The sequence below is a fragment of the Myxocyprinus asiaticus genome, chromosome 46, assembly GCF_019703515.2.
Source record: "Myxocyprinus asiaticus isolate MX2 ecotype Aquarium Trade chromosome 46, UBuf_Myxa_2, whole genome shotgun sequence".
Lineage (NCBI taxonomy): Eukaryota > Metazoa > Chordata > Actinopteri > Cypriniformes > Catostomidae > Myxocyprinus > Myxocyprinus asiaticus.
The window spans coordinates 30,034,735-30,059,593 of record NC_059389.1 but is presented as its reverse complement, the minus strand read 5'-3'; the positions used below and the strand labels follow the sequence as shown (position 1 = coordinate 30,059,593).

The following is a 24,859-nucleotide window of genomic DNA, read 5'->3' as shown; positions in this document are numbered from 1 at the left end:
AAAATGCCGATTTTTCCTAAGAGAACAATCTAATATTGAGACTGTTATACTATCTGGTTATTAGTCCCTGATTCCAGGGTGGTGCCCTGTCAATATTAATCCTTATTAATATTCTATTGATTTTTGATAATTGATTATTATCTTTGATTGTTGAATTTGACGGATCAATAAGCTAGTGTTCATTTTAATCAATGTTTCATCGATGTTAATAATTAATGATTATCTTTGATAATTGTTGATTTAAAGGATTAAAAAAGCTAACATTGATTCTCATCAATGTTCTATTGATTTTAATAATTAATAATTATCTTTGATAATTATTAATTATTGCTAATAACCAAACCTGCTCCTGAACGTGGCGCACTACATTTACTGGTGCCCCGTATGAGGTTTTAATGAGTTAGATTCTATTATTTAATTTAAATATGAATTAATAACTAAAGAAATAATTATTAATTATTTCTGATAGTAACACTGATCTAAACAACCAGTAGAACCTACAAGTGGATCTGTCTTTAGGATTATGGGTAGCGAAGTTCTTCATTGGGAATTTGTAAATGAAGTTGAAATCACACTTTTGGCTTCTACATAATCATATATCATCACTTAATCTCATGATAGGTATGTCTTGAAAGGTTTATGATATTGAAAAATATTTCTTTATGACGAAAATAAATGTAAATTTTTACTTCTGGAAATGGGCTGTTGCACTATATTTACAGAAATCTTGAAGAAAAGAATGGAGTTAAAAAACAGTTTGACAAATATTTTTGTTTGTTTTCCCTGTAGAACTATAGTTGGCTTGCATGAATGATGAAAATGTTGAAAATGTTCAGTGTTTTCCTTCCTAAGGAGATCTAGTTCCAGCCAACACAGGAAACAATCACATTTCCTCTCTCATGGTTGTTGTGTGTGTGCTCAACAGGCTGTGTGCTAAACAGACAGGAAGTGCGTCTAGTCTTGCATTACGACAGGGGTTTCACTGTCACGCAGGAGTCTGGGGAGTCAGTGCTCCTTCACCTCCCGTACGAGCGGCTTAAAATGTCTGCAGATGATGGGGTCAAAAATCTCTACCTGGACTTCGGTGCTCCAGAGGGCGAGATGGTATGATGACCCTAACACATTATATTTACCTGTCATAATGTCATGAAAACATGTATAATTTGCGGAGGCCTAAGAGGCCGTTCACATGAATGTGTAATTGCGTCCGTCCGCTCTGTTTTTCAGTAGTTTTTATATGTAAACATGCGCTAGACAGATGTCTTTGACAGCTGCACCGTGTCTTGCTGTTTTGTCTGTCTCGCGCAGGAACGCCACGTTTTCAAGACACCTGACGCTGTTTTTCAGTTGTTTTTCAAATGTAAAAGTGCTAGACAGGAGCAATTACACCCAGTATTACACCTGCTTTTGCATTTCCTGTTGCTGCTGGCACATAGCTCGAGTCTGTGTTTGTAGCCAGCTCACCTGCTTAGCATTGTTTATTCTTCTGTTTTCTGCGTACCATTGTTTATTTTTTTCTTTCTTTTTTTTTATGAAATATCTTTAATCTTGGCCTTTTACTGCATGCATCTGTTTTTCCACTTTTCTACTTTTATCGTGATTCTACTGTGTGCATCTGTTTTTTCCTCTGTTTTTACACGGTTTATTGTATCAATATCAAACCACTGCTGCTCAGGAACTACCATAATACCAACAAACAGCTGTGTTAGGGATTCACATCGATCTTAAACACCTGCTGCTCAGGAACAACCACAACAACAAACAACTGCGGTAAGTCATGGCATCAGCACACGTTATTGCTACTTGCACTGCATGCCACATGTTTATGATAGCTTCATCCGTATATGATAAATATAAGGAATTAGTAAGGCTGACGGAGAAGATTAATGAGTAAGAGACAAGCATCTGAACGCTAGTGGAGGTCAGTAAGAAAGAGAAGTTGGTAGATATTGTTTGGGATACGGGTAGTACAGCGAGCAACACACACTTTGTTTCCGTGTAGTACAGCAAGCAACACACACTTCGGTTCCGGCAGTAGAACATCGCAGCAGGATGTTTGGGTGACGTCTTGGTGGCATACTCATTTAGCATAGTGACCCCACTCTCTCATTCCTGTTAGGATTTCCAACAGATTCTCCTTATTCAGTGATGCACCCACTGAGAAGCCTGTTGGAAGCACCCTGGTTATAGGAGATTCTATTGTAAGGAACGTGGAAATAGAGACACCTGCCACCATTATTAAATGCTTGCTGGGGGCGAGAGTGTCTGACATCAGATCAGATTTTCAAGTACTGGCTAATGCTAAATGTAGATTTTCTAAGATTGTTATTCAAGCCAGCACTAACAATGTCCAGCTCAATGTGGTGATGAGGTTTATGGTAGATTAGTGTTACTGAATGGCTGGATGTCTGAGTGGTGTCCGGAGAATAGCATAGGATTTATAGACATTTGGATGAGTTTTTGGGGTAGACCTGACCGGCTAAAGAGAGACGAACTCCATCCCTCCAGGGAAAGTGCCACTCTACTCTCTAGTAATTAAACTCATAGTCTTAAAGGAATAGTTCACCCAAAAATGAAAATTCTCTCATTTACTCACCCTCATGCCATCCCAGATGTGTATTACTTTCTTCTGTAAGTTCTTCTGTAACTTAACCAACCATCTGCTAGCTGCCTTGAGACGTCACACAGGTCACATAAACTACAACACATAGAAACTGTATCACCTAGATATCATAGAGAGACTATGTTTGTTCCCTGAACTACCAAACACAAAACCCTCATTGACGGTCTAGATGGCAACGTTGGAAGTGTAATCGAGCTTGAAATTACGATCACCAAGGAGACTGCTGTCAAGATGTACAGTGAAAAAGGATTTTTTTCATTTTGGTCTTATCACACAAATCCAACTGGATCGCTTCAGAAGACATTGAAACCTGGCTTAAACCAGATGAATATATTAGTTTAAGCTAGTCTACTCCCCCAGGTTGTTGTTATAAACATGAGCCTCGTCTGAATGGTTGAGGAAAGGGTGTTGCTTCGATTTACAGCGATTTACAGTGAACAAAAGCCTTCATCGACCAACTAACAAAGGACAATGCATCTATGTGAACTTCTGCAGGTAATCCAGGATGAACTTCAAAGACATTGGTCATTAATCTTACAGTTCATACAAAATCTTAGTTTAAACACTGGCCCTTAACACTTACTTAGTTTACTAATTTTAAACCATGACTTGCACTGCACACAAATAACTAATATTGGCAATATATTCATGATGTCAGCCAGAGGGGAACTGGCCCCCACAGTGAGCCTGGTTTCTCCCAAGATTATTTTTCTCCATTAACCAACATCTTATGGAGTTTTGTGTTCCTTGCCACAGTCATCTTCGGCTTGCTCACTGGGGTCAAGATACAAGTTCAGTTCTTTTGAAGTGATAGTGCTTAATGTGACATTGTCTGATATAATGATGTAGCTTTTGCTACAGTATATAGACCAGTGGTTCTCAACTGGTTTTGCTTCGGGACCCAGATTTTACATTGAACATCAAGTGGTGACCCACCATAGTAAAAAAGTAAACTGTATTTATATATATTTATATTTACATATATTACACAAGAGGAAATCTTAATAATTTGTCACCAAGACTTGGAAGTCCAGACTTTAAAGCCCTTTATGTACTTTCCCTTATATTTACAGTGTAATGCCAAATAAGCACAGGTAAGACCATGGATGCTCCTCATTACCATGGTTAGGTCAGTGTAGATAGTCTTAAATAATAATTATAATAATGCTGAATAAAAATGAGGTTTTACTTGACTTCCTCCAAAGCGCTTTAAACTAGAAAACTCTCATTAGAATTCGAATGGGTAACATCAGTTTTGAGGTCTGGTGCCGCACTATTGAGGGAAACCCGGTTGTTGTGCGCGCAAGCCAGAGAGTAAAGCAGATAATAAGCACAAGCTGATTCCATTACACTCTCGATAGATGTACTGTTACATTGTCTTCTAAAGCAAAGAAAATGGGTGTTATATTTGATAGCAATCTGTCCTTTGAAAATCATATTTCCAAAGTTTGTAGAATAGCATTCTTCCACCTCAGAAATATTGATATGCAATGACACATGCTCTCTGTTTCTGATGCTGAAAAATTAATTAATGTGTTCATGACCTCAAGACTAGATAATTGTAATGCATAACTGGGAGGATGTCTTGTAGGTTCAGTAAATAAACTTCTATTGGTTCAAAATGCTGCAGCTAGAGTGCTGACTAGAACCAAGTAATATGATCATATTAGCCCTATTTTATCATCAGTGCATTGGCTACCTGTTAAATATTGTATTAATTATGTTAACTACTTACAAAGCTTTGAATGGTCTAGCTACACAGTATTTAAGCAACCTTCTATCATGCTATAATCCATCACGTTCACTGCAGTTGCAAAATTGCAGCCTGTTAATAATAATCCAAATAAGGAGGTAGATTATTTTCTAGTTTGGCTCCTAAACTATGGAATAGTCTTCCTAGCATTGTTCAGGATTCAGACACACACACACACACACTCAGTTTAAGTTTAGACTAAAGACTCATGTTTTCATCCAGGCATACACCTAATTTATCCCTCAACTCATAGTTACACTGCATTAGTCAGGTCTGCCGAAACCGGAAACACTTCTCATATTCTATAAATCTACATTAAAGTGAATGGCATCTACGCTAATATTATTATATTTGTTTCCCTGTCTCAACCTCGTGATACATATCCTGAGGTTACCAAAGCCTGCCAGATCCAGCTCCGATCCTGCCTGATGTCCCACTGATAGGCGTCACTGAGTGATGATGACTAACTGCAGCCTATGCCAGCCAGACAGCACTTCAGTCTACTATGATGGACTTCACAGAGGATGATCTGCTGCCAACTCCAACCATAAGACATGGGATACTTCACTGGCCACTGCCTGAACCTTGGACTTAAGATGGACTTTACTGGAAATGAACTGCCCAAGCTTCCAGCCGGACTGCGATGCCCATCACTGACCTCTGCCTACATCATCTTGGTTAAAGGATGGACTACACTTTCCTAAAATGAAATACATACACTCCCGGGCAAAAAAAAATGGACCAAGCCCAAAATGGTAAACATTAAGCTTTCAATGGTCTACACAGCAAATCATTGGTCAGGAAATGAGCAAGAATTAAACAAATGCACTCCTGGTGCACTTCTGTGCCACCATTTGCTCATTAACATTTGCTGCAGTGAACTGTTTGGGAAAAAGATGGAAACAGGGAATTGGAAAAGGTAATGTCAGGCACATCCGAGAGACAGGTCAAGATAGAGTAACTTGTGGATCAGTGTTGACTCAAGATGCGAACTGTTTCAAACGATTCAGTCCGATTTGGTGAACTAGTTCAACTCGTTCACTAAAAAGAACCGGTTCAAAAGAACGATTCGTTCACGAACTGGACATCACTAGTGACGTCACCTCCCCACTTCGAATGATGGCTAGAGGAGGAGCTGTCGATCAAGAACTAGTGGACGCAAAACACCCCCTGATTTACATGAAACTCTACTCACAAGTTTTGGAAAACCAAGGGCAGAACTTGGAAACAAACGCAAAGAAAAATACAGCGTAAGCGTACAAAAAATGAAAATATATGCAAAATTGTCAGAGAGCACAAACAGTAATATAACCAAGGAAAACATGATTTTGTTTGCAATCCAGATGACTTTAATTTTCTTTTTTTTTTTTTTTTTTTTTTTTTTGCAGCATATTTGAAATGGTTCTATATTTCTGATTCACGCTTATTTTTTGATCTGCACGTTTTATTTTTGTGCTTATTTTTTTATCTGCACTTATTATTCTTTGATTCACGCCTATTTTGATTCACACTTATTATTTTTAGATCTGTGATCGTAATACTTTTGACGGGATTTTGATCCCATAATATTCTCCTGGCAATAAAAATGAAAGAAAAATTTAACAGAATTATTCTTCATGGAAGCATCAAATGAAATATTGTAAAATATTTTAATAAGAATCGCAATTTTCCATTACATGAATTAGGCTGGAAGTATTTTGACCTCATTATTTGTATAATATTTGTCTCAATACATGCATTTACACTACATTTAACCAGAAACGCTATGCAGTTCAAAACTGTAGGTTATTATTCGTTGTCTGTCTTAGTATTTTATTAGTAGTTAATATTTCCTCTTAACCAATGTTGCCACAGAGCTCGATAACATTGATTATTTTTCGGAGTGACTGTTTGCACCCAAGTGTAAATAACATCTTCAAACAGCGCTGTTGTTCGAAACCCCAATAGTCTATTGGCAACATAGAAATATGTACACGACAAACTGCATTGAGAGTGTCACTCCATTGGTGTAGGGTATTATGCAGGTTTGCTTGTACCTTGTCAGCCCGAGTTCGATTCTGCGTTTGTCACTTAAATTTTCCCATTCAGTTTCCTGTCTCCACTTTTAATATTTTCTTTAATAGTATTTATAATAATACATAAAAATGAATATAAATGTAGTTTTACTATAGTAATATTGTTGCAAACATGTTTGTTTTGGTGGAAAACCTAGATATGATGCAATTTACCATAGTTTGCTGCAGTACTATAGTGTTAATATGTTAACCATGTTTAATTGTGTGGTTACAATAATTTTACTACAAAATACTATGGTAATCTGTAGAGGACGTCAGGACAGATCTGTGTTCCTATCGTTTTTTCATCCCCATTTCCCCATCGAAGATACGCACTTTATTTTACTAAACGTTCACAAAGTGTTTGAAATATGGAAATAAAATGTCTAAAGGGAGTGACCAACCGGTGTTTACTGAAAGTTGTTCTCGTGGTGTTCTCGTGGTGATTAGAGGCTGGGTGTGAGGTGGGCGTTTCCTCCAGTGAGGCGTCTCGGTGAATCCTGGAAATCACTGGAGGAAAAAAGGCGTGTTCATTAGCGCATCAGTCTGTGATATTGATTCTGCTTTTGACGCGGGGTCGAAACCACCTGTTACCAAAACCCTTTTTCTTCCCATCTCATGTCAGCAGCGAGACAGATTCTTTCCTTTAATAAACATTAACATCAAATATTTGGAAGGATTTTGTGTAGATACATGTGAAACTTATTTAAACGCATAAAAGTATAAGACACATAATACCAAACATTAAAGGACACCAGCCGTGGTGCAAACCAAATTAATAATGCTGAAAATGTCTAAACTTTCTAAAACGTTTATTTGAGTTGTTGGCCGTAGTATTGCCACCGCGTGTAGGGCAAAATGGAACGGGACATCTGTTTACTGTCTGCATGATGTGCAGTAACAGACGCTTCTATGGTAGACAGCATTATAGACCTTTTTCCACACTCCGGGATTTGGAACGTGGAAGTAAACGATTGCAGGGTAAACTTCGACCTGAATGGGAGACCACAGCAAATATTATTTTCACTTACCCATTTGTTCCAAGACCAAAAAAATAAATCCACTATTACGTTTGAATGATTTTCTAGAAGAGGAAAAGTAGAGAGTGGTGTATTAAGACAGACAGGAGAAGATGCCAAATTTACTGTCACTCTCTCAGCAGCTGTAATAAAAAAACCCTAACAGCTGTGGTAATTCCGTTTTTAAAACAAATTCTGGGGTAATTTAACACAAAGCGTGATGTTATAAAATTACACTCAATATTTAAAAACATTATCATAAAAAAGTTTGCTAAATTTACGCTGCTAAATAAAGCGGAAACACGTCATCACTGTCTGTGGAAAAAGGTCTATTGATTATAATGGGTTCTATTGCTTTTGACGCGACTCTGGTGTCCGGTGTTGATGGTATGAGTGTTAACAGTTGTACTAGAGATGAACAGTTTAATATATTCGGATACAATGTGTTGGATGTGCGTTATATGTAAACCCTGACATTTAGTTTTATGTTTTGGTGTTTATTCAGTTTCTTCTCATTGAGGTCTCAAAAATGGCTCTATTCGATGGGCTGCACGCTGTTAGCCAGTCAGAACTGTGGGCGTTTACGTTGACAATATTACAGTTGTAATGCAAAAAAAAAAAAAAAAAACTTTACCTACATTATAAGAGGACCTCAGGGAAGATAATAGAACTAATATATATATATATATATATATATATATATAAGAGCATTTCATGACCCTTTTAAAAGCAGCTCTTACATTACAGATGGGATCATCACAGAACTTTTGTAGTATTGTGACCAAATCAAAGCGGAAAACAACACAAACATTTGTAACTTCTGAATGAGAGATGCTTACGCTGATGTACCGTACCGAATTTTGACACTTTATATCCTTATGTTTAGGGGTAGGTGTAGTAATGGGCTTTAGCGGTAGGGACCAATGACGGTTAGGGGTGGGCTTTATGGATAAGGGCCAATTAGGTGGCAGGGAGTCAGAATATGGCAGGAAGTTAAATTTCGGCACAGCACTGGTGTACGGAGGTAAATCATGGAACAAATATATTTAAACATTTTACTGCTGCATTAATCTCCACGATAGTAAGGTTCAATCTGCTTGGATAACCACTGTATTCTGCTTACTTCAATTGTACAGAGGGGTTATCTGAGTTACCGTAGCCTTTCTGTCAGCTCGTCCAGTCTGGCCATTCTCCGTTGACCTCTCTCATCAACAAGGCGTATCCGTCCACAGAACTGCCACTCACTGGATGTCTTTTGTTTTTGGCACCATTCTGAGGAAACACTAGAGACTGTTGTGCATGAAAATCCCAGGAGATCAGCAGTTACAGAAATACTCAAACCAGCCCATCTGGTACCAACAAACATGCCACGATCAAAATCGGTGAGATCAAATTTTTTTCTCATTCTGATGGTTGATGTGAACATTAACTGAAGCTCCTGACCCATATCTGCTTGAATTCATGCATAGCACTGCTGCCACAAGATTGGCTTAGATAATTGCATGAATACGTAGGTGTACAGGTGTACCTAATAAAGTGGTCAATGATTTTATATATATATATATATAGATATATACACACACACACACAGTTTAAGCCATATGTTTACATACACTTTACAAACTCATTTTTTATCCACTCCACAGATTTCATATTAGCAAACTATAGTTTTGGCAAATTATTATATTGGTAAGTTATCACAATTCCAGTAGGTCAGAAATTTACATACACTAAGTTAACTGTGCCTTTAAGCAGCTTGGAAAATTCCAGAAAAGGATGTCAAGCCTTTAGGCAATTAGCCAATTAGCTTCTGATAGGCTAATTGGAGTCAATTGGAGGTGTACCTGTGATGTGTTTTAAGGCCTACCTTCAAACTCAGTGCCCCTTTGCTTGAAATCATGTAAAAATCAAAAGAAATCAGCCAAGATATCAGAAAAAAAATTGTGGACCTCCACAAGTCCTCCTCCATCCTTGGGAGCAATTTCCAAACACCTGAAGGTACCACATTCATCTGTACAAACAATAGTACGCAAGTATAAACACCATGGGACCACGTAGCCATTACACCACTCAGGAAGGAGATGCATTCTGTCTCCTAGAGATGAACGTAGTTTGGTGCGAAAAGTGCAAATCAATCCCAGAACAACAGCAAAGGACCTTGTGAAGATGCTGGAGGAAATAGGTAGACAAGTATCTATATCCACAGTAAAATGAGTCCTATATCAACATAACTTGAAAGGCTGCTCAGCGAGGAAGAAGCCACTGCTCCAAAACTGCCATAAAAAAGCCAGACTACAGTTTGCAAGTGCACATGGGGACAAAGATCTTACTTTTTGGAGACATTTCCTTGTCTGATAAAACAAAAATGTAACTGTTTGGCCATTTTGACCATCGTTATGTTTGGAGGAAAAAGATGAGGCTTGCAAGCCGAAGAACACCATCCCAACATGAAGCATGAAGGTAGCAGCATCATGTTGTGGGGGTGCTTTGCTGCAGGAGGGACTGGTGCACTTCACAAAATAGATGGCAACTTGAAGTAAAATTATGTGGATATATTGAAGCAACATCTCAAGACCTCAGCCAGGAAGTTAAAGCTTGGTCACAAATGGGTCTTCCAAATGGACAATGACCCCAAAATACCTCCAAAGCTTAAGGACAAAAAGTCAAGGTATTGGAGTGGCCATCACAAAGCCCTGACCTCAATCTGATAGAAATTTGTGGGCAGAACTGAAAAAGTGTGTGAGAGCAAGGAGGCCTACAAACCTGACTCTGTTACATCAGTTTTGTCTGGAGGAATGGGCCAAAATTCCAGAAACTTATTGTTAGAAGTCTGTGGAAGGCTACCCAAAACATCTGACCCAAGTTAAACAATTTAAAGGCAATGCTACCAAATACTAACAAAGTGTCTGTAAACTTCTGATCCACTGGGAATGTGATGAAAGAAATACAAGCTGAAATAAATAATTCTCTTTACTATTATTCTGACATTTCACATTCTTAAAATAAAGTAGTGATCCTAACTGACCTAAGACAGTGAATGTTTTCTACGATTAAATGTCAGGAATTGTGAAAAACCGAGTAATTAAATGTATTTGGCTAAGGTGTACGGAATGCAGCGTTTTTTTTAAATGCTGTGTCAGGTTAAAAAGAATTTCAGCTTTTAAAAACATGTATCAAGACACTTGTGCTCTATTCTGTTTGTTACTCTGCCTCTTGCTTTTTTTAAGAGCAAAATGTCAGTTTTTGCCTTTTGATTTTGGAGTAAAACCACAGGTAAAAAAAAAATATTATTTTTACTAAAGTCAGTTCAACACCCCTTGTTGCATTGTGTGTTATGAGTCCAAAACGTTTTGGTTTTCCAAAGCTGGAGTGCCAATAACTCAAGTCTTAGTTTTCAGAAATATTTAGAATATTAGAATATTTAGAATATTTAGAATATTTAGATATTCTTTTTATGGTTACATTTCAGAGATATGGGGCTATCAATGTGGCTCTATGAATGAATTGTTAAACCAAATGTGGGTCACATTTTTGGACTAACACCATTGGCATATAATGAAACAATGGGTGCTGAAATCAACTGATTTTAGTAAAAAATACTACAATCGGTTGTTCATTAAGAAATATTGAAATTGTCACAATGCAAAAAATCTTTATGGTCCTGAGCTTAATTTTCTTAATATAAAATATAAATTCAAAAAAAAGAATTTTTTCTTTTGAATTTGATGTGAAATATGAACCGTACATGTTTTTGTGAGATTCACCTGCTATTGACACTTGTTGACAAACTGTTTGTTCTTTGAAATGTTTTCACAATAATTTATCTTTCTCTCACTGTAGGTGTTTGAGCTTCACTCTGGGCCGAAGCCGTTGGTGTTTGTGCTTCATTCATTTCTCTCTGCCAAACTGGCACGTTTGGGACTGCTTACGTAAAACCAAAAGAAAAAAATGCCGGTTATTTTGATTTATAGCTAGTGTTTTTTTTTTTGCTCAATCAGTTTTTCAGAATTCTGCTTCTTTGTTAGCGGAGTAGCCAAACACATTGCTGAATGATTGGTGTGTGTGTGTGACTTTTTTTTTTAATGCAAAACACAATCCCATTTTCCTCATATCAAGAAAACTAGTTGTGCCTTCTCATCTAGAGTCAAGCTTTTACAAATATTTTTCCAGGCTTTAAGGTCACAGTTAAGCATTGCAGGATAACCCAAATCCATCTATTATTCTTGTATTTATTTATGTTTGTTTTATATGTATTTCGTGTGTGTGTGTGTGTGTGTGTATGTGTGTATATATATATATATATATATATATATATATATATATGTTTATATGTTTTGCATGGCAATGGCTGTTACGTCTAACAGTATATTTTATAAATGTAATATGACTATAAATATGCATCATTGTAATGTACACCAGCTGTTTATGCAGATATGTAGAGAATTTAAGCTTTAATAACATTTCAAATCAATTTCCCCCACTTAAGAAAAAAAATGGGCCCTATTTAAAGAGCGCAAGCGTTAAGGGCAGCACAATGCCTTAAGTCATAAGCACAAAGCTAATGGGCATGGCCATGAAGTTTTGGTATTTTCATGCAAGCATGTGCTAAGTCTAGGCGCAAGTGGGTTTGGCGAAATATTTCTAAATTCAAATTACACTTCAACGAAAACAAATATAATCAAAATAAGGAAGTGGTCAAACAAATAATACCAAATCCAAACATTTAACTCTCTCCAACTTCTTACACCGGCCCATTTTGCAGTGACTTAAAATCACTCTACGACAATGGGAGGAAAAATACCAATATAAATCAGATCATAAACAAAATTGTAAATATAAACAATAATAATAATTAAAAAATAATCCATGATATGTAGATAATTTTAAAACAATCTCATTTTTTTTTTTTTTTTATTAAAACTGCTAAGACAGTGATTGTCAACGCACCCACCCATGGCCACTTGCACTTTGCGCAGTCACGAAAATTGCACTTAGAATTAGCACTTTCACGAAAATTGGATAAGATGTTTTATAGGGGCCTTTAGCCCCTGCAACAGGGGGGCTTTTACCCTAAATACTATCCTTTCACTTACAATTTTTAGTGCATTGTTGACAAACATGTGTTTAGGTAAGTGCTGTGGTAGTTTTGTTGCCATTTAGTGTTTTGGAAGAAAATAAAATCAAGGAGCCTTTTACCCCATGGGGCCTTTAGCCCTGTTGTACCCTAAGGTTTTGCTTTTTTTAATTGGAATAATTCATTTCTCAGCATATTTAGAAATAATGTATTTTATATCTGTTCATATGTTTTTGGCTCATTTATGACCAAACCAGCACCAGGCCTTAAAATGATTAATTGTACATTGAACGTGCACTCCTTGAAGGTGTTTTTCAATGCCACCTAGCGGCATAAATACAGCATCATGCAAAAACAGAACTTCTCTGTTATCGATGTCATTATTGAAGTGTACAGAGCCCCCGTAAGCTTCCTCGTCTAACTCAACATTAAATCTAAGCAAAAACTCAACATAAAAAAAACCTGCAAAGACCTAACCACCTTGGCAACTTTAGCAAAACTTCTTGAAATGTCACTCTACCAACTAGAGCTTCTTTACCATTGCCATTTCTGAGCATATGGGGGCCCTAAGCAAATTCCTACTTGGAGGCCATACCCCCCATGACATGTTTAACGCTTTATAATGAGATCATCAAATGGCTGCAGGGCTCTGCGTCGGGGTGGACGATATGCTAGTATAAACGTGTTAACTGCTTGAAATGTTCAAGTATAGCGGTCATGCAAAATCCCACCGCATGACAAAGAATGCATGTTCCAAAAAATAATTATATTGTAATTATCATATTATTTTTATCAGTCTTTTGCTTTATTTTACTGTACTTGTGCTTTATTTTTGCATTTCTCACGGCCTTGGATGATAGTGCTCCACTCTCTCGCACGCACCCGCGACCAAGCACAGTGTGCCGGGAGAGGGATAGTTTTAACACACAAAACTGGAAAACGCTTTCTCGATTAATCAGCACAAATCTGATTGGCTGGTTCGATGGAACTTCCGACAGTAGACGCACACAGGATGTTTCATCAGTCCACCTGGAAGCTGAGTTGTGTTCACAATGTTCTACATTGATAGAATGAGCACTTTTGAGGATGAAATAATAACAGAATTTGCCCAAGTTTGACAGGTTAGTGACATCAAATCTTTTAAAGATATGTAGAGTTTCATTGGAGGCACATAGCAGAAAGTGAAGCAGATAATCACTAGCAGATCCGCATTTTCTGCTGTGTTTACTTGGTGGCTGCAGTGTGTACGTGGCATAGGAAAGGCATAGAGATGAGATATACAAAAGCCCCACTTCCCTTAGTTACTGACACCTTCAAGCTTTCCTGTCGGCATCTGTTTTGCCACAAAGCACAGAGAAGTGATCACACTGAGTAAATTACCTCAGCAAATATTATATAACACATTGCAAAATAGTTTGGCTCCATTGAGAAGTAGTTTGCCCTCCCTTGCTAAATACAGTAGTTTGAAAGTCTCCTTTCAAGATGGTTACTCGAGACAGATTTTGTCTCATCTGTCTTCTGGACTGATTTGTGTTGATCAGCCTGAAAGATGCATACTTTCATGTGTAGATAGTCCCTCATCACAGGCCATTCTTGAGATATCACCTTTGAGGGCACTGCCTATCAGTTCTCATGAATTTGCACCCAGCACCACATGTAGAATAAAGCAGCTTTTCTCTAAGACTGATATGACGAGTTTCCAACTCCTTTTAAACATATTTTTCAAAAACACTATTCTATGATTTTGATTTATTTTTGTTTAAAAGTTTAGCTATTTGCAAACTCAACTGATGAGTGCACCTTCAATGTACGGCTTGTGCTTTAGATGAGCATTTAGCCTGTATTAGCACTGATATGTGCAGGGTTGGGGAGTAACTGAATACATGTAACAGGATTACATATTTAAAATGCAAAATATTAGTAACTGTATTCCACTACAGTTACAATTTAAATCATTGGTAATCAGAATACAGTTACATTCAAAAAGTATTTTGATTACTGAAGAGATTACTTTGCATTTTATTGTCATTTGTTTCATTTAATATTTAGTCCTTTCAGATGAAAAACATTTATACATATAAATGATGTGATCCAAAGTAAATTTGAACAGTGGTGAAACACTTTCTTATGATGTGTTACATTCATATGAGCAGACAGAGAAGTAAGTTTGAAGTAAGTCTGGAGCAGAAGAAATAGAAATAAACCTTGTGTAAATTGTCAGCTTTATGCTAAGCTAAAATGCTATTTCTAGCCATTTTATATGCACGTTACCAGGCACGATCATATTTTTTATCAAGAAAATTCCCGTTAGATCATAATTAATTTTTTTTCTAGTTGATATTAGAGGAAAATCATATTCTTGATGATAATTTTTTTGTTTTCCTGTAAAAATATCTAAAAATCCTTAAAACAAGATCAATTTGATTTATCTTGTTTTAGAAACAACACTGCATAAGATATTTAGGTTTTGCAGAGAATGTATTTTTAATGTGTATTTTGTCATACTGTACTGGCAGAGTTTTAATAGTCAAAAAATCTACCAGTGCTGAAGAAGTAATCCAAAGTATTTAGAATACATTACTGACCTTGAGTAATCTAACGGAATATGTTACAAATTACATTTAACAGCATGTAATCTGTAGTGTTTGAAGTATGTTGAAGTAAATTCACTTGGCCTGAGGATTATATACAGCAATTATAGCATCATTATACAGTATATCCTTTAAGATTTTAGCATTTTATTTAATGCATGCAATGCAGATACAATCCTATGCAATTTTGCTAGTTTAATTGCATTAGGCAACTTGCACAGTATTTCTATGTTTATTGGGACTATAACAAGTGAGTTGGTTGGGTCCATTAAAAATGAAAAAGTTAAAATGCACTATGTGTGAATGTGGCAGGGCGGAGGGTGGGGCCGGGTCGTGATTCTGAACACCCGGCCCCTATCTAGGCTGATTAAGCCTGAGAGGCATAAGGCCGACCGGAGACGGCAGTGCGACAGAGAGAGAGTTACGGACAACTGTCCGACACTTGTGTGTGTTTGGTTCAGTTTATTATTCAAATATTCTTTATATTGTCAAGCCGGTTCTTGCCTCCTTTCCATTGAATGCGTTACAGTGTATAAGGACCACACATGCAAAATCTGTGATGACTTTTAAGTGACCTTAACCATTTATAGTCTATTGTACATATTAACCCCAGAAATATTTCACAATCAGAGAGACAAACAGTTTTTTTTTTTACCCACATGGTGGGCTTTAGTGGCTCTTAAGTCTCCATTAAAATAGAAGATGTTATGCTTTAGACTGGCATTCTATGGTTATTCTATTACTGATCTGGAAAATTTTTGGACATATGAAGTGATGTTGCATGTTTTCCATGTACGTGATTAGGTCAAGCCTCTTACTGAAGATTGTACTGTGCGTTCTCTTATTTATGAAATTGTTAACAAATGAACGATTGCCCAGGATAATAAATTGCACTTGCATAAGTCAGATGTTTGAACCTGTCAGTCGGATATTTAACATGACCAATGCTTCAGACTATGAATGTACTTGATATAAAGCTTTCTTTTAAAGTCCAAAGTTCACTTGTGGCAGCTTGCAGTAAACAATCAAATGCAAATCTATACATGTATGATACGCTCACAGCCTATAACCTAAAGCTATGCAATATGTCTATATGTAAATGTCTCATATAAATAAACACATATGTTCATTAAATGCCTTAGTGAGTCTGCTTTGACTGGTTCAGTTCCCTTTCAATTCTGTCACTTCGACACTGCGTCAATTGTAGATGCTATGGGAAACTCATCCCAGGAGTGACTATCTCTGAACCCCTTCAAAATCACACCAATTTATTGGAAGATGCATGGCACCATTTAATTTTCTTCTTCAGGGTCGCGATTTCATCTCTCATGCTCTGATCGCCCGAATCTTCTGTTCATCATTGATACTGCACACCTTCACAGCGAGTGGATTTTCTACCTCCCTCTTGTGCTCAGATGGACAGACAAATCTTTGGGTGCTTTGGGTGAAATACAATTTGTAATACTAAAACATCTGAAATTTTACAATCTCACCTAAGTATCACACAGAGGCTACTTTTCTCACTGCTTACCTCTATTTTATTCAGATAGAATATATATACATTTTATTTATTTATAAGTATACAGTCTACATGATGGCCTTTCTCTTCAGTCACTTGTTTCCCAGCAAGACGTGATGCAAATCGTGTGCTGAATTATGTTCTTGTTCTTGGCAGATACCTTTAACAAATACTTTAGCAGAGCAGTTCACCCCAAAATTTGATTTCTGACATTATTCACCCTCAAGTCTGCTTGAATTTGGGCAGTATGTCTCAGTCTGAACTGAAACTAAAATTTTCCCTAACATCTCCTTTTAAGTTCAGTGGAAGAAAGTCATACAAAGTCGTAAGTGTGAACAGAATTTTCATTTTTGAGTGAAATATTAATGTTGACAAAATGAATTAAAATTGTATCCAGTAAAATTGAGAACCTTGCTTATATAATATGTATGTTAAAGACAGATTGATAATATGTTCTTATTATGTAGCCTATATTATTAATATTATAGTATTAATATTACTATATTATTATTGTTTATGTACATTTCATGTTTATTAAAACTGCTCTAGAGAGATGAGAGATGTAGCCTAATAGCTGTTTAACAGTTTCTCTTCACCCTGCAGCTAAGCAGTTCCAGTTGCATACAAGACATTTATTTATTTATTTGTTGCACTATTTCTGCCTTTCTTTGTGCTGTATTTCTATGATGGAGCACCACGATATTAAAGCCGGCAAAACTAGATCACCCCAACGACATGTGCTTGCAGTGTTGACAGCTTTTTTGATTAAAAAAACAGGAGCGATAGTTTTAACATGTCGCTCGCCTACAGAGAAAGGTGATACAATGGCATTCTCATGTCGTATGAACAGGTTTATAGATCTGTAACAAGTAAATATGCACTTCATCACGGTGCACGCTCACACTAAACTCAACATGCCTTTAATGTGCTGCCGAAAGCTGCACATGTGAGAGAGGGAGAGAGAGATGCAGAAGAGCTGAATTCGTCCAGATTGTGGAATTACAGTTTGATACAAATACAAGATTATTGATTTGATTTGTTCATGTTTATGGATTGGTTTACCAGTTCTCAGCTACATGTTAAAATGAATAAAATAGTGTGGAAATGACCCGCATTATGAACGTGGAAGATGCGGGATAAATATCCCGCACCAAATTTCAGGCTCTGATAATAATAATAATAAAAATAATAACGGTTATAACTACATTAAGAAATTACAGAAATATATTAGGCCTAAAATTTTATTATAATAACTATATTATTATTATTATTATACCCAATTAATAGTTCTCTAATAATTTAATAAACGTGGCATTGCTATGGGATCTGGTTAAACCATCGAGATGATCTCACCTCCTTATGTCTACAAAACATGGTGTCATAGGGTTGTTGAAGGTTTGTATATGAACTTGTAGTGAACAATGAAAGTGAATTTGGAGCATTGTAAATATCAGCTCACGTTACCAAACCGAAACCAATGCAACACATCTGTTATTCTGTGCACGTGACGACATTCGTGGAGCGGCACAGAACCGCCTCACATGTGCTCAGCACAGAGCCGGGAAACTGTCATGTCGCAACATGGGAGATTTATGGCGCCTCCGTGTCGCCTAGCAGCCCTCTTTCTTTCCCCACTGCCGCGAGCCGGAGGAGTGTTTGCGGTGTAACACTGGTCACTTCATTGCCTGTCTTGCTGTTGCTTGCTGACGTGCCCCAAGACTGCCAGGTCACAACATGACTTAGGACATACGCATTGTTTTTTTCCTGACCCTTGAGAGGGCCAAGGCAGAAATTGGGTACTGCGAACAATCAAACTTTGCTACGTGCTTCAGTTCGCCTCCCATCAACAGCCGCCTCGTGTCAACAGCCGCTTCGCATCAACAGTGTTTTGTCCTCCACCGTGAAGGTGCGGGATGCACCGGTCTTGCACTCGGAGGAATGTAGTCTCCTTGCCAATGATGTGATGGAGACAGTGCCGGTGTGTGACACACAGAAAGACTTCTTCAGACACTGTTTTCTGGTTGCAAAAAATGACGGTGGGCTGAGGCCCATTCTGGACTTGAGATGCTTGGCCCAGACACTTGCAAAGTCTCCTTTCAAGATGGTTACTCGAGACAGATTTTGTCTCATCTGTCTTCTGGACTGATTTGTGTTGATCAGCCTGAAAGATGCATACTTTCATGTGCAGATAGTCCCTCATCACAGGCCATTCTTGAGATATCACCTTTGAGGGCACTGCATATCAGTTCAATGTCCTGCCCTTCAGCTTGTCCCTAGCTCCTCACACATTCACGAAATGTGTCTATGCGGCACTCCCTCCGCCGAGTCTAAGCTGCGCCTGTGATCTTATTTACCTTGACAACTGGTTGCTTTAGCACAGTCAGAGGTAAAAGCGTGCAAGCGCAGGGGACTGTTGCTCGCACATTTTGAGCAGTGGGTCTCAGTCAAATTGACTTTGCCAAGTTCTCAGGGTAACAATTGGAGAGTTGCAGTGTGATACTGCAAATATTGTTGATATTGTATGACAAATTGTTTGCAATGTTCCTCATTTGTTAGTCACTTTGGTTAAAAGCGTCTGCTTAATGACTAAATGTAAACGTAATGTAAAGTGGGCAAAGAGTGTTTGGTGTCCAGTCGTTTCCCTCTTGGAATAAAACTCGACTCAGTTACCATGTCAGTGTGTCTGACCTATGAATGCTGTTTTTTTATCTGATGCTTGATGAGCTACAAGCTAGGAAGAGCTGTACAGCAGAACATTTTTAAGCAGGCCTTGGGTTTGATGTCCACCATGGCTGCAGTCACCCCACTGACGTTTATTACGAATGGGAAGACTGTTGGTTGCGCTAGAGTGACCCAACCACCCCTGGTTCCCGGTGCTGGCAGAGCTGTTGGATGATGGCTAAGGCCTTCTAGCCCCGCTACTGTCCCAGTGTGGGACTTAGCACTTGAACTACACTAAATGTGCTTATGGATTCCACATTCGAGCCACACGAGTAAACTTGCGCGTACTCTTTCTGAAGACCGCGCTGTTACTCGCTTTGGCTTTATTCAAGTGTATCGGGGACCTTCAGGCCTTATTGGTAAATTATTCTTGCTTCAACTGGTATGGTCAAAAGCCATTCTCAAGCCTAAGGACGTGTAACGCACGTAAGCGGTGCGGCCAAGCGACAGCAAGGGGCTTGAGCGAGCACTCGTGTGAGGTTGGAAACAAATTTAACTCTCACATCCCAGAAACTTTTTTTTAATTTTTTTTCATGTTGTGAACAGGTCGTGATAAAGTTTTTATCAGACGTACTTAATACGACAAATGTCAGGTTTTTTCACGTTATACATTTTTTTTCTCCCAATGTTTCAGAAATATTATGACAATTTTTAACATCGGCAAATCTCTTGTGAGGTTTAGGAACCTTTTTACCATGTTCAACCTAGTAGTACTTCACATGCTGTTTTCAAAATGTTTTTTTTTCTACAATGTTGTCTTCCAAAGCAAATGGTTTACCAATAACATCCCAGAAAACTACGTTGTAAAAATGTTTTTTACCCCACGTTGCAATAAAGTTTTTTCCCCCGACATACTTAAACAGATGTCGGGTTTTTTTACATTATAAATGCTTTTTTTTTTTTTTCAGAAACGTCGTCAAGACGTTTTATCACATCAGCACATCTCCTTGCAACGTGTTACAGGAATGTACTTACCACGTCCAACCTGATATTACACATTCAGTCATCAAAAATGTTTTTATGTGTTTAGGTGAAACATTTATTTACTCATTGTATTTTTCACAACATATAGAAAGGGAAATTTGCCTAAACACTTGTGCACTGATAACTCTATGTAGGAGAGATCAGGGCTAGTTGTACCATGGGGAAGTTGTCACTGTGGCTGTATCTCAATACTATAAGTAATTATATGATTTGTCCAAATGCACAAATGTGTTTTCTCCAGAATGTTAGTTTCAAACACCCTGTTCCAAATCCTCCTGAATCTAAATATTTTTGTTAATTCTACGTTCCAAAGTATTTCTCATATTTTTGTTATAAACACAATATCCCCTGAGAAATATTCAGTTCAATAAAGCACAGCAGCCAACATAAACTTCAACAACCTTAACATAAATCATATCTAAGCTGCAGTTAGCAAGTAAACAGATGTGTTCATCTTGAACTGTACCTCAATTTACCGTTCAGCGAGATTTGCCTGTTGCAGGTGGGGGAGGGGTTGAAAAGAAAGCCATCAAGCCGGACACTTTGCACTTCCGTCGTGTGCTGAACATACACCAGAACAAGTCATCATCAACTTCCCTAGTGTAGATTTTGACACTGCATGCCATTTTATCAAACTCAAATCTGAAAATATAGTTACCAGATATGGGAAACTCACGCTTCACAATCTTCAATGTAAACTTTGGCAGACTCTGTCCATTCTTTCGCTTTGGGGCAAAAGTCACCTTTTCTGAAATCTCAACGTGAGCCCGCACCGGAGAAACAGCCATGGTCACCAGTGTTCTGGATATTTTCTAAATGTGAAAACTTATCCACATTCAGGAAAACACACACCTTTTAAAAATATCACTCGACACATCTGTCAACGGTCAACCAACTGTGGAAGTGCAGCCCAGAAGAACACCAGCAGCGTTTACGCTCCATAACGCTGAGCAAGGTCGGCTGCCCGTTTGCATTCGTCCAGCAGCTCTGTGATGCCTGCTGGTGCTGGCCAAGGAGGACGAGGATGTCATCAACCTGGTGGTGCTGGAGCAGTTCACCTCCCGGTTGCCGAAGGGGATGGCCGAGTGGGTCCAGTGCCACCGGCCGGCGTAGCTGGATGAAGCAATCCAGCTGGTGGAAGACCATCTGGCAGCGTATCTTGGGGCCGGTGTGTCCCAGGTGAAGGAGTTCGCTGCCACAAGTGTTGGCGAAAGGCTTGGGCCTGTCTGCTGGAGTTGTGGGGAGCCGGGTCATATTTGAGAGCAGTGCCTGGTAATGGAGGTGGGGGCCTTGATCAGGATCCCCGACACCCCAGAGACCGCCCCCAAGCGAGCAGGGACATACCAAATACCCATGAGTATTAAGGGGGGTACATACCAAGCCTTGGTGGATTCAGCTTGTAATCAAACCTCCATTCATCAATGCTTGGTTCATAAAGGTGCATTGGAGGCAAATAATCAGGTGAAGGTGAGGTGTGTGCATGGGGATATTCATGATTATCCTGTAATGACCATCACGGTAATATTCTGGGGACAAAGGCATAATATTGAGGCGGTGGTTAATCCTCGTCTCACCTTTCTACTAATTTTGGGAATTAACTCATTATTGAAAGGGTTGTGTGTGGATGGGTCTTGTGAGAAAGTAAACTGGTGTGGGATGTGCGAAGCGCTGGCTGGGGAGCTGTGGCCTGGGCTGTCTGTGGCTGCTCCACATCAGGATGACGCTGGGGAAGGGGAGGTGTTATCCTCCCCCGCCCTTAGGAAATTCCCGGTAGAGGAATTCCCAATAGAGCAGTCGCGAGACAAAACCCTGAACCACGTGTTTGACCAAGTGAAAGTGATTGATGGCCAATGTCTCCAGCCAGGCATCGCACTCACATATCCATATTTTTCAATTATAAAAGATTGGTTGTATAGAGTGACACAGGACACTCAGACAAATGAAAATACAACCCAGTTGTTGATACCAAAGAGCCGTCGGGAAATGTTATTCCAGGCGTCTCATCATAATCCGATGGCAGGTCACTTGGGACGGGAAAACACTAAGCCATCTCATGGCCCGTATCTATTGGCCGGGCATTCACGGCGATGTTCGCCGGTAAACTTGCGCGTACTCTTTCTGAAGACCACGCTGTTACTCGCTTTGGCTTTATTCAAGCGTATTGGGGACCTTCAGGCCTTATCGGTAAATTATTCTTGCTTCAACTGGTATGGTCAAAAGCCATTCTCAAGCCTAAGGACGTGTAACGCACGTCCAATTCATGCAGTGAATGTCAGCTGGTGAATTCGCTGGCCGCTCCAAAAGTGCCATTGCGCCCTCTTCCGTTAATCGAGGTTCCTTTTGAACAAATTGGCATGGACCTTGTCGGGCCATTAGAATGGACGGCACGCAGACATCGCTTTGCATTAGTCCTGGTGAATTACGCAATGGGATATCCAGAAGCAGTGCCGCTGCACAACATTTCACATTGTGTTGCGGAGGCACTCTTCAAAATGACCTCCAGAGTGGGGATTCCAAAAGAAATCCTCACTGATCAGGGCACAGCTTTTATGTCACATACACTACGTGAGCTTACGAATTATTGGGTATTAAATCAAGTCGGACAAGCGTGTACCATCCACAAATGGACGGCTTGGTCGAACGATTTAATAAGACCTTAAAGAATATGATTCGTACGTTTGTGCAAGAAGATGCTCGGAAATGGGATAAGTGGCTCGAACCCAAGTTATTTGCAGTGCGAGAGGTCCCGCAAGCCTCCACAGGGTTTTCCTTATTTGAACTGTTATGGGCATAAGCCCGGTGGTGTGTTAGACGTCATGAAGGAAAATTGGGAGGAGGGAACTTCACAGAGCAAAAATTAAATTCAATACGTTCTTGACCTGAGAGCAAAATTCCATATACTGGGGTGACTATCACAGGAGAATTTGCTACAGGCGCAAGAAGGTCAGTCCCGCTTGGATAACAGTGGAGCTCAGCTACGTGAGTTTACACAGGGAGATAACTTGTATTGCTGCCCACATCGAGCTTGAAATTACTCGCAAAGTGACAAGGGCCCTTTGAGGTCACACGACGAGTTGGGGAGGTAGTGTGTACGAATAGGGGTGGGGCAGTCAGATTTACCACCTCAACCTACTAAAACCATGGAGAGAGGTTGTACCCGTATCCTTAGCGACGGTTGTTCCAGAGAGGGAGGAGCTCGGACCGGAGGTGAATCTAAAAGCCAATCAGTTCACCCCAGTCCCTTGTGGAGACCACCTCTCGCTGTCACAACGTACGGAGGTTGCCAGGTTGCAAAAAAATATCTCTGACGAGTTCTAAAACACCACATTGAGACATCACCAGGAGTAGTGGTACGAAGTCATCCCTACCCGAACACAAGAAACAGGTAGTACGGGAAGAATTAAATTCCATGCTCGATATGGGGGTAATAGAAGAATCCCACAGTGATTGGGCCAGCCCGGTGGTTCTGGTTCCTAAGAGTGATGGCTCGGTCCGATTCTGTGTGGATTATAGGAAAGTTAACGCTGTATTGAAATTTGATGCTTATCCAATGCCTCATGTTGACGAACTGCTCGATCGGTTGGGCACAGCTCGCTTTTATTCAACATTGGATTTAACAAAGGGATATTGGCAGATGTCCCGTGAAAAAAATGGCCTTCTCCACACCGTTTGGTTTACACCAATTTGTGACCGTTCGGTTTGTTTGGGGCCCAGCTACGTTTCAGCATCTTATGGACAGGGTCCTCAGACTGCACGCTGCGTATTCCGCTGCCTATTTGAATGATATCATTATTTATAGTAATGATTGGCAGTGGCACATGCAGCATCTGGGGGCCGTTCTGAGATCGCTGCGATGAGCGGGTCTCACAGCAAACCTGAAGAAGTGCGCAGTTGGACGGGTGGAGGTATGGTATCTGGGATTCCACTAGGGTCATGGTTAGGTGCTGCCCCAAATTGATAAAACCGCAACGATCGTGACCTGCCCGAGACCCAAGACCAAAAAGGTGGTGAGATGGCTAGCTATTATCAAAGGTTTGTGCCTAATTATTCAGAAGTCACCAGCCCACTGATTGATTTCAATAAAAAGGGAGCTCCAGACCCAGTCCAGTGGATGGAGCTGTGCCAACAAGCATTCACACAGGTAAAAGCTGCACTTTGTGGTGGGCTGCTTCTGCATTCCCCTGACCCCTCTCTCCCTTTTGTTTTACAGATGGATGCATAGGACAGGGGGCTGGGTGCGGTAATGTCCCAAGTGGTTGAGGGGGAGTAGCGCCCAATGCTGTACCTTAGTCGGAAGCTCTCTATGAGAGAGACTAAGTACAGCACCATAGAGGAGGAGTGCTTGGCCATCAAGTGGGCGGTCCTCACTCTCCGCTATTATTTGTTGGAACGAGCATTCACCCTCTGTTCGAATCATGCCCCGCTCCAATGGCTCCACCGCTTGAAGGATGCCAACGCCTGGATCACCCATTGGGAACTGGCACTCCAGCTGTTTAAGTTCGAGGTGGTCCACAGGCCGGG

General features: G+C 39.4%; 1 protein-coding gene across 7 annotated transcripts in view; it reads left to right on the top strand.

Annotated features, from left to right (window-relative positions):
* Nucleotides 1-16,248, top strand: part of LOC127435770 (beta-2-syntrophin-like) — a 47,611-nt gene extending 31,363 nt beyond the window's left edge. Inside the window, exons 6-9 of one of the 7 annotated variants that reach the window (XM_051689454.1) lie at nt 926-1,104; nt 1,309-1,770; nt 8,586-8,831; nt 11,290-16,248. In XM_051689454.1, the coding sequence (XP_051545414.1) occupies nt 926-1,104; nt 1,309-1,455 (326 nt within the window). In that variant the 3' untranslated portion in view covers nt 1,456-1,770; nt 8,586-8,831; nt 11,290-16,248. Of the gene's footprint in view, nt 1-925; nt 1,105-1,308; nt 5,627-8,585; nt 8,832-11,289 lie in introns of those variants that run through there. The other 6 variants (XM_051689453.1, XM_051689451.1, XM_051689456.1 and 3 more) reach the window with 6 other exon arrangements.
* Nucleotides 16,249-24,859: the final 8,611 nt, after the last annotated feature.